Source organism: Dipodomys ordii, unplaced genomic scaffold, assembly GCF_000151885.1.
Source record: "Dipodomys ordii isolate 6190 unplaced genomic scaffold, Dord_2.0 Scaffold42, whole genome shotgun sequence".
NCBI lineage: Eukaryota > Metazoa > Chordata > Mammalia > Rodentia > Heteromyidae > Dipodomys > Dipodomys ordii.
The window spans coordinates 2,056,732-2,067,427 of NW_012267258.1; the positions used below are offsets into that span (position 1 = coordinate 2,056,732).

Below are 10,696 nucleotides of genomic sequence, written 5' to 3' on the forward strand. Positions count from 1 at the left end.
CTGTGGCTCAAGTGGTAGAGCGCTAGCCTTGAGCTGAAGAGCTGAGGGACAGCGCCCAGGCCCAGAGTTCAGGCCCCACAACCAGACCCCCCCCCAAAAAAAAATTCTAGACTAGGGCTGGGAATGTGGCTTAGAGCTAGAGTGCTTGCCTAGCATGCATGAAATCCTGGGTTCGATTCCTCAGTACCACATAAACAGAAAGGGTAGAAATGGCACTGTGGCTCAAGTGATAGAGTGGTAGCCTTGAGCAAAAGAAGCTCAGGGACAGTACCCTGAGTTCAAGCCCCAGGACTGATCCAGGTGCCAGTGGCTCACACCTGTAATCCCAGCTACTCAGGAGGCTGAGATCTGAGGATCATGGTTCAAAGTCAGTCTCTGGGGCAGGCAGGAAAGTCTGTGAGACTCTTATCTCCAATAAATCTCAGAAAAGCTAGAAGTGGCACAATGGCTCAATGGTAGAGTGCTAGCCTTGAGTCAAAAGAAGGAGCCCAGGGATTGCACCCAGGCCCAGAGTTCAAGCCCCCACAACTGACAAAAAAAAATCTGGGGGGCTGGGAAGGTGGCTCAGTGGTAGAGCGCTTGCCTTGCATGCTCGAAGCCCTGGGTTCGATTCCTCAGCACCACATAAGCAAAAAGAAAAAAGCCGGAAGTGGCACTGTGGCTCAAGTGGTAGAGCCCTAGCCTTGAGCTGAAGAGCCGAGGGACAGCGCCCAGGCCCAGAGTTCAGGCCCCATGATCAGACCCCCCCCCAAAAAAAAATCTGGACTGTAGTATGACTCAAGTGTTATAACATCAACAGTAAGGAAAAAAGTGAAAATTTGAGGTCCTAAGCGCTAGAAGGCAAGGTGGGGGGGGGGGGACAGGGTGGGGGAAAGTGAGGCAGAAGAGAATTGTTTCAGTTTTATTACCTAGATATTTTGCCCAAAGTAAGAAAGGGAAATGAAAGGCAATTTTACTGATCTGAAGTATGGAACTCTGACATCAATTACAGAATTTCCTTCTTATTTCACTGTCTAAAGAGTAATTACTTTCACTGACTGTGGCCAATGCTATTCTCCCCCACTAAATAATCCCCTACATGCACTGGAGCCTTCATTAGACTGAATAATACATGCAAGGCAAGAGGGTGAAAGTGTAGATGAAACCATACCAATTTATTGGGAAAAATAGCTTTATATAGATGCTTATCAACAGAAAGTCTATAAGATCCCTAATATGGGAAGACTGCTTATGAACATTGACTATTTATATAGAGCCTCATTCATTACAGAATATTTTATTATATTATCTACACATTTTAATTTGAAACAAAGTGAAGACTATAGGGTGTTCATAGTGTAATAGCAAGATTATTTTCATTTGGGTGAGCATCTGTTTTCTTCTCCAATTTCCTTTAGTTATGGAAATTTAACAATCCAGGACAATTGAGGAAATGCTCTGTTGGCTCCATTCAGGGATTCTGGGTTTTAATTCAAATTCTATTCTTGTCTGTGTGTGAAATTTTGATAAGGCTCCTGACATCCTGATGCTTTAGTATCTACGTGTGAAAGATGGTGAGGGGAAGAGGATGAAAAAAAAAATCTTCTCTTCCTAAATGAAAAAAATATATATTGTAAAAATATTAAATGTCTCATACTCTCATGTTGGCAGTGTTTGAAACATGGCTGTGCCAAGTCTGAGCATGCCATGAAGGCATGGGCAGGATGTATGCCAGACCTATGATAATGGGAGAGGGTTTTGGGCTCTGACTCTGCTTCCTGTTGTCTGAATAGACATGGGGGCAATGAGAGAAAAGTGGCTGAGAGCCCAGGACAGAGTAAAAAGGAAGGCAAAGCCACAGCCACTGTGACTTGGCATGTTACCATGCTGGGATTCTCTTGTCATTATGACACTGAAGTCCAATGAGCAGCTGCTCCATTCACCTTAAATAGTATCAAAAGGGGATAACAGAGAAATGAATAAAAGTATTAGAATCCTAGTAAGTCTGGTTAGTTAGAAGCTTGTGTTTGGTAAATTGTTTGAACTAGCAGCCTGTTCATTAGTTGGTAAAGAGGAAAATGAGATTTTATTTCTGAGTGAGGCTCCATAAAAAGAGAGAGCCATTGTGGGTCAGGTGTAGGAGGTAATAAGACACTAATTATTGAGACACTCCTTAAGTAGGCAAAGGCTCATAAAAGCTCCCTCCAAAACTGGGATGGTTTCCAGCCTCAGGTAGATATAAGAGAGGCTAATTTGCCAAGATTAGCAGCATTAATTGAAAAAGAAAAACAATATTGTTGAATCTGACTCACTTGAGTTTTAGTTCAGATGCAATCAAACGCTCCAAGTCACATCAAATGCTATGTATTCATTGAAGGTTCCTATTTGTCTCTTCCAGCTTCTGCTACCTGCTCCTGGTACCTAATTTCTGCTCCTGCCTTCTACTTTCCTCCTAATGTGAGCTCAACCTTCACTTTCTCTCAGGTTCTTCCTTCTGTTCACTGGGCTGCATCCTTCTCCTACCATGTGTTCCTCCCCTTGGTGTATGTGTGTGTGTAAGAAAGTGTGTTCTGTATCTCTCTGTTAATATCCTCTTATACATGTGACGTTTCTGTCTCTTGTCTTTCCAGAATGAAAATAAGTACTTAGTCTGTTTCAAGTGTAAAAATACAGAATCCATTCTCCACAATGGAAAAAAAGATTTTCAAACTGATGTACACATCTGTCTTATTACTTTATACGATGAAAATCATGATTTGGACAGACTCTCTCCAATGGCTTCAATGGTGTTATTGTATCCAAATTGTATTTTGCATTTTAATCTGTGTTCTGCTTGCTAGTCAAGGACCAAATGGTTGTAGAGAAAACCTAATTAAAATAAAAGAAAAAAACCACATAATTCTGTGCTCCAAAGAAGACAATTTGCTGCAATACTATTGGGTCATATTTAAATACCTTTCTATGCTTGGTAAACTAGGTTGTAGACTATGTTCATTGTTTAAAATTTTCTTCTAAGTACTATGCCCCTAGAATAAGAGAGTATTACTATTAATGAAGAGTGTGACTAGCCCCTTTGTTCAATTTTGTTTTGTTTCCTTTTTTTTGGGGGGGGGGTCTGGTCGTGGGTCCTGAACCTGGGCTCTGTCCCTCAGCTCTTCAGCTCAAGGCTCTACCACTTGAGCCACAGTGCCACTTCCCTCTTTTTGCTTATGTGGTACTGAGGAATCGAACCCAGGGCCTCATGCATTCAAGGCAAGTGCTCTACCACTGAGCCACATTCCCAGCCCCTGTTTTGCTTCCTTTTTTGCCAGTATGAGGGCTTGAACTCAGGGCCTGGGAACTGTCCCTGAGCTTTTTGGCTCATGGCTAGCACTCCACCACTTGAGCCACAGCTCCACTTCTGTCTCCCTTATTTTAAAATATTATAGAACATGGGCCTTATAGGACTCTATGAGTCCTAATAAAATAGTTTGTGTCTCTTATAAATTGTTGCATTTGTGTGTCAGTTTTGAGTTGTTTAAAAATGCCATGCTTAGGGCTGGAAAGGTGGCTCAGTGGTAGAGTGCTTGCCTTGCATGCATGAGGCCCTGGGTTCAATTCCCTAGCACCACATAAGCAAAAAGAAAAAAAGCCGGAAGTGGCACTGTAGCTCAAGTGGTAGAGTGCTATCCTTGAGCTGAAGAGCTGAGGGACAGCGCCCAGGCCCAGAGTTCAGGCCCTACGACTGGAACCCCCCCCAAAAAATACCATGCTTAGCTGATTGAACAAATCAATATTATAAGCAGAATAAATAAAAGATGCTTTCCTGAGATTAAAATACCTTTACCTAATTCCCATAGCCAAATGCTCATCTTTCCCTTGAAAGTTATACTCTTGAGAATCTATCAGTATAAGTCTGTCCTGTTTTGTTTTTTGCTTTGTCCTGTTTTTTTACTTGAATCAAACTGCTATATTCTATGTCAGGATACCATTTTCTCCTAATTTCTGCCCTGTTCACTACCCTTTCTACTTGTTCCCTGACCTTAACATTTTGTATGCACTTTTTTGTGTGTATGTGATGGCTTGTCTATGTCTTTCTTTACAATCTAACCCAAGTATACATGTTCTCAGGGGCTGCTACTGAGCAGCCAGACAATTTGCAAAGGGAATTCAGGACAGGTTCTTGACTTTAAAGAGCCAGCAAATGGAATTGGAGCAGACTTAGTGTTCCAATGAGAATTGACTGACCAGCTAAAATGGCTCTTAGACATAAAGTAAAGCTTAGGCCCATCTTAACAGACAACTAAGTCATCACTCCCTGTGCTAACGTTGTCTTTTTACTTTTCCTAGAAGTTTCAGGCACCTGCACGAGAGACCTGTGTGGAATGTCAGAAGACAGTCTACCCCATGGAACGTCTCTTGGCCAACCAGCAGGTGTTTCATATCAGCTGCTTCCGTTGCTCCTATTGCAATAACAAGCTTAGGTAAGCCAGACCAAAACAGGCAGTCTCTCTGTATAGTCCGAGCTTTGACTTTTAGGGTACTGGCACTAAAAGTTGCTAATGATCTTTTCCTTTCTTTCCTTTCTTTCTTTTTTCTGGCCCTGGGGCTTTCACTCAGGGCCTGGATACTGTCCCTGTCCCTTAGTTTCTTTTCCTCACGACTAACATCCTACCTCTTGACCACAGCTTCATTTCTGGCTTCTTGGGTAATTTATTGTGTGGGCTGGCTTCAAATCATAATCCTCAGATCTCAGCTTCCTGAGTAATAAGAATTATAGGCAGGAACCACCTGCTTATACTAATGATATTGTATGGGCGGTCCCAAATAAAGTAAAAAGTACTGTTTAGTGACAAATCTTTCATAACCAATGACAGTGGTGTTTTAGACTTCTGACTGCATTCATATGTTTATTTACATGTTAAACTGAAGCTTAAATTATATGAATTGCAAGAAAAGCCTTTTATGACCTACTTCAGTAGAATGTTTCCTTTGGTATCATGGAATCATAAAGTTGAGAAAGCCCAAAGGTTATTTCTCTGAGCCCTTGCTCCAAAGTGTCCTAAACACTGTGCAATTTGTAATAATGGCAATCATTTTAGCCCCTGAAAAGCATGTATTTTTCTTTAGGTTGCTTAATTGTTATTTGTTTCAGAGGAAATAATCATTATGTATCTTTTTTTCTAAGTTGCTAAAAATAAAGATGTTCTGTGATACATAAGGGAAATATTCATTTTGTTGTTGTTGTTGTTTGCTGGTCCTGGGGCTTGAACAGTCCCTGAACTTCTTTTGCTCAAGGCAAACACTCTATCACTTGAGCCACAGCACCACTTCCAGCTTTTTTGAGTTGTTTATTGGAGATAAGAGTCTCATGGAGTTTCCTGCCCGGTCTGGCTTCAAACCATGATCCTCAGATCTCAGCCTCCTTAGTAACTAGGATTATAAGCATAAGCCACTGATGCCCAGCTTGAAATATTTCTTTTAACTAAATTCAGTTGTACAGTCTTTTTGGGGGGAGGGTGGGGGTTGTCGTGGGGCTTGAACTTTGGGCCTAGATGCTATCCCTCAGCTCTTCAGCTCAAGGCAAGCACTCTACCACATGGGCCACAGCACAACTTCGGATTTTCTTGTAGTTAATTGGAGATAAGAGACTCAAGAGTTTCCTGCCTAGGCTGGCTTTGAACCTCAATCCTTAGATTTGAGCCTCCTGAGTAGCTAGGATTACAGGCATGAATCACCAGCACTTAGCTCAGTTGTACAGTCTTAAAGGAGGAAGTAACCTAAGATGCTACTTTCCTTCCAGACCAAACAGCCCTTCTAAAACACTCTTGAAAGATGTCCTGGCATCTGCTGGTCACTTAATGATAGATACCATACCACTGCTAGATGCAGTGTTGGGCAACTCCAGCTAGATAACTTTGCTTTAATTTGAGCCAAAATCTGCCTTTGTGTCTTCTATTTTTTAGCTCTTTTTCTGCACACTGAATTTTTTACTCCAAACACATTTTTTGAGGGAAAATGCTGTCATTTCACAAATCTTTGAAGTAAGTTACCATGTAAGGGAAAATCTAAAGACTTGTCCAGCACTGAGGTTGGGTAAGATATTCCCTTTGCTGAACATTCACTGTTATATTAAACATAGCAGTAGTAACTGTTGCATGTCAACTACTTGCAAAGCATTATATCCATTCTTGTAGCATTTAAATTACAGCACAAATGGGAAATGAGAAGGAAAAAGACTTAGATTTTTACAAAGTAATGCCATTCTAAGTAGGTACAGGTTATAAATACTAAGGAAGTATATGACCAGAGCTAGTCAGGTAGGATTACCTAGGAAAGACATTCTAAAAAAAAGTTAATATTTTAAAACTTTAACAAAGGTAAATAAAATCATTTGCAAATGGAGAGCACATTCAGATAGAAAAATGATTTGTGAAGCTTTATCTTAGAAGCAAACCTGTTTTATGTAAAGATTAAAAGTAACTATGTGTACTTAAAAACTGATAGGGAATGATGTGCTTTTAAAGATATTTTTCAGGGCTGGGAAGGTGGCTCAGTGGTAAAGTGCTTGCCTTGTATGCATGAAGCCCACATAAGCAGAAAAAGCCAGAAGTGTCACTCTAGCTCCAGTGGTAGAGCGCTAGCCTTGAGCTGAAGAGCTGAGGGACAGCACCCAGGCCCAGAGTTCAGGCCCCATGATTGGCAAACACACACACACACACACATACACTCTCTCTCTCTCTCTCTTTCTCTCTCTCTCTCTTTCTCTCTCTCTTTCTCTCTCTCTCTCTTTCTCTCTCTCTCTCTCACACACACACACACAAAGATATTTTTCCCACTTAGCATCTTCTCAAAATACTGAAAATGCCAGATTTTAGCTTGAATAAGTAAATGAGAGTGTGGAATTTTGCTAACTTTGTTATTTTTTATGACAGTCTAGGAACATATGCATCTTTGCATGGGAGAATCTATTGTAAGCCTCACTTCAATCAACTCTTTAAATCTAAAGGCAACTATGATGAAGGCTTTGGGCACAAACCACACAAGGATCTGTGGGCAGGCAAAAGTGAAAATGGAGAGACTTTAGAGAGACCGGCCCAACTTCCAAATGCAGGGGAAACTCTTCAGAGCCCAGGGGTAGAAGATGCCCCCATTGCTAAGGTAGGTGTGCTAGCTGCAAGTATGGAAGCCAAGGCCTCCTCTCAGAGAGAGAAGGAAGACAAGCCTGCTGAAACCAAGAAGTTAAAGATTGCCTGGCCACCCCCAACTGAACTTAGCAGCTCTGGAAGTGTCTTGGAGGAAGGAATCAAAGTATTCAAGCCTAAATGGCCTCCTGAGGATGAAATCAGCAAGCCAGAGGTTCCTGAGGATGTAGATCTAGATCTCAAGAAGCTAAGACGATCTTCTTCACTGAAGGAAAGAAGTCGTCCATTCACTGTAGCAGCTTCATTTCGAACCTCTTCTGTCAAGAGCCCAAAAACATTGTCCCCACCCAGTAGGAAGGGTTGGAGCAGATCAGAGCAGAGTGACGAGTTCACAGGAGGAATAATAACAGAGAGGAAACAGGTGGAAAATACCAGGGTCTCTGAGAAAAATGGAAGTGTGGGGAAAGCAACCTGGAAAGACACAGAATTTACAGGAGAGGAAACAGGAAGGAGAAGTAAGGAAATTCATAATTTTGAGATGGGGAGTGAGAATTTCATAGAAAATGGTGCAGATCTAGATGTAGATGAAGATGATAGTCACCTCTTCAAACAGCAGTCTCCACTAGAGCCCAAGTCTCCAAATTGGTCCAGTGTTGTAGACAACACTTCCACTAAAGAATTCACTATAAAGAACCAGAAATCCCAGGAGGTAGGGTTCTGGGATGAAGAAGTGGTCAAAGAGCTATCTGTAGAGGAACAGATAAAGAGAAACCGATACTATGATGAAGATGAGGATGAAGAATGATAACTTAAAATAGTGCTGAGGTTTAAATTCATGTTAGTGTTAGTGAGCAACCTGCCCTTTATCAAAGTGATGCACAAAATGAGCTATCTTAGCATGAACTGTCATTTATGTGGAAACAACCTTGGAACAAATTTTTACTTAAAAAAACACAATACAGCAGCTTAAGTGAGCCAATTCTAAATGCTAGAAATAATATTACTTAAGACCTCCATGCAATGAATATATGTAAAAGAACTTATAAGCAGGGAAATATTCCAACCAATACAGCCCAGATTCCACTATATTCCCTAAAGGTAATATTAAAGTGGAGAGATAATTGGTAGTACATTTTTACACTACAAATACTATTGTGGAATTAGAAAACAAAAGAAGGGATATAGAAGTCTGAAAGTTATGACTGAATGCACTTTACTATAAAGGGCATAGTTTTTATACTTTAAAATCAATACCACTTTTCTTCTAGTATTCAATATTGAGATCAAATATTTAGTCTTTTAAATTTTTTAGTTAATTTTCTTACTCTGATATATAGGGTGAATTTATTGCCTTGCATCCTGCTCTCTACATCTTGAATTATTGAAGTATAATATATTACCTTTATAGAGTACCTTTTGAGATAATTAAAAGACAACCTGAATGCTTTGGTGCTTGAAGAGATTGTTACCCAATTAGCTATGCTATCAGCCATGGTAATGTCTATGCTTCTCACAGTTTACAGAACAACTTAAAAAAAATTTAGTCCTTGGGCTGGGAAGGTGGCTCAGTGGTAGAGATCTTGCCTTGCATGCCAGAGGCCCTGGGTTCGATTCCTCAGCATCACATAAGCAAAAAAAAAAAAAGCCTGAAGTGGCGCTGTGGCTCAAGTGGTAGAGTGCTGAAGAGCTGAAGAGCTGAGGGACAGCGCCCAGGCCCAGAGTTCAGGCCCATGACCAGACCCCCCCCCCAAAAAAAAAAAATTTAGGCCTTTAAGATCACCAGGCTCCATGTTAGGGCAAAATGAATTCAAAGGCTGGGCACGTGGCTTGCAGCTGTAATCCCAGCTACTCAGGAGGCTGAGATCTGAGGATTGTGGTTTGAAGCCAGCTCTGGCAGGAAAAGACCATGAGACTCTTAGCTCCAAAAAACTACTCAGAAAAAGCCAGAAGTGGTGCTGTGGCTCATGTGATAGATCTCTAGGCTTAAGCACAAAGAGGCTTAAGAACAGTGCCCAGGACCTGAGTTCAAGCTCCAGGACTAACAAAAAAAAAAAAAAAGAGTTCAAAGGAGGAATAACAACTGCCTTAAACCATTTGAGCTCAGACCTCCAAATGTGTATTTTACTAACAATGTCCCTTTTTTGAGACACTAATTTTTAAGTTTGTGTAGCTCTGAGGCATATTGATTTTTATAGCAAGTAGTATACACAGGTTGAAATTATACCAGAGTGAAATTAGGCTTTTTTGTGGGAGGGGGGATAGTTTTCTCTAATATTAAGGCTTTGAAGAATGATTAACTTGAGTACATTTGCTGTACATAATTAATATTCCAAATTGTATGTATCAGAGGGAGAGGTATTCTAAGGAAGAGGCTTTTCTGCATTTGTAGGGATTTCGCTGTAATATTTTTTAAAGATGTAAAGTATTCTGCTTTCTTATATTCTCCTTAGTCTGAAACATTTTTATTCAATAAAGCTTGTAATTTACAGTTAAAATTTTCCATGTTTATTATTACTTTTACGTCGTTACAATCTGAAGATCTACTTTTTTGCAGTTTGTTAGAGGCGAATGTGATTGTTGTGGAAGAAGCGATTGCTATGAATACATTTCACCACTGAGTGGTGGTATTGGGCTGATCTTGAATTTTCTTCTCTGAAGAAAATTTGTCTGGAAAACTGCAATTTGGCGAGAAAATTGATGTGTGCTTTCAAAAAGAGCTGTTTGTTTTATCAATTCAAAATCTGTTTTTTGGTTTCTTTTTTTTTTACTGTGTATTGTATCCAATGCTTATTAATTCACTATAATTATGCAAATTTCTGCTGAAGATGGTTTTTTATTCTGAGTGGAAAAATTTTTGGTTTAATTTCTTCTATAGGGGCAACTGCTACAATTGAAGAAGCTTGTTTGTTTCAGTACTGGAGTGGAAATGTGAATTTGCTTGGAGGCATCTGTTATATTCCCAGGGTCATTTTCTGTTCCAAGGTCTTCTCTGATCTTCTAGATTGACATCAGAATACCTCTTCTGTTCTTGCCTCTATCCTAATCTGAGTCATTAAAAAAAAAAAGTCCTGTTCACTGAACAATTAGTCCAGGAGCCCCTAGTGACACAAAATATCCAATCTTGTCTTGAGTTTAACTATTCTTAGTGTGTGACTGCTTATTATTCTAACTTGTCCCCCCTTGTCCATGTGGTAAACACTATACATCCTGACTTAATTTTTTTTTTAAATCTGAGTACCTCTGGATATCAGTTGAGTATGTTACTACTTATCAGTTTCTTAGGGATAAGATTACCTTTAGAATCCTTTCCTATACTTTTCAAGCGATGAGCTAGATTGTTCATTATTGCAAAGGTAAAGAGTAGCTCCAGGTTCAATATGTAATAGGACGTCCTCGTACAAGAGAAGACCAAAGTGCTGGGAAGGTGGCTCAGTGGTAGAGTGCTTGCCTTGCATGCATGAGGCCCTGGGTTCGATTCCTCAGCACCACATAAGCAGGAAAAAAAAGCCAGAAGTGGCACTGTGGCTCAAGTGGTAGAGCACTAGCCTTGAGCTGAAGAGCTGAGGGACAGCGCCCAGGCCCAGAGTTCAGGC

General features: G+C 40.5%; 1 protein-coding gene across 3 annotated transcripts in view; it reads left to right on the forward strand.

Annotated features, from left to right (window-relative positions):
* The window catches only part of Lima1 (LIM domain and actin binding 1), a 67,463-nt gene that overhangs the window by 49,629 nt on the left and 7,138 nt on the right, over positions 1-10,696 (forward strand). The window contains exons 7-8 of one of the 3 annotated variants that reach the window (XR_001175164.1): positions 4,309-4,442; positions 6,894-8,646. Coding sequence is in view for 2 of the 3 variants with exons in the window: in XM_013018789.1 (XP_012874243.1) it covers positions 4,309-4,442; positions 6,894-7,908 (1,149 nt within the window). In the remaining variant the exon portion in view is untranslated. Of the gene's footprint in view, positions 1-4,308; positions 4,443-6,893; positions 8,710-10,696 lie in introns of those variants that run through there. The other 2 variants (XM_013018789.1, XM_013018790.1) reach the window with 2 other exon arrangements.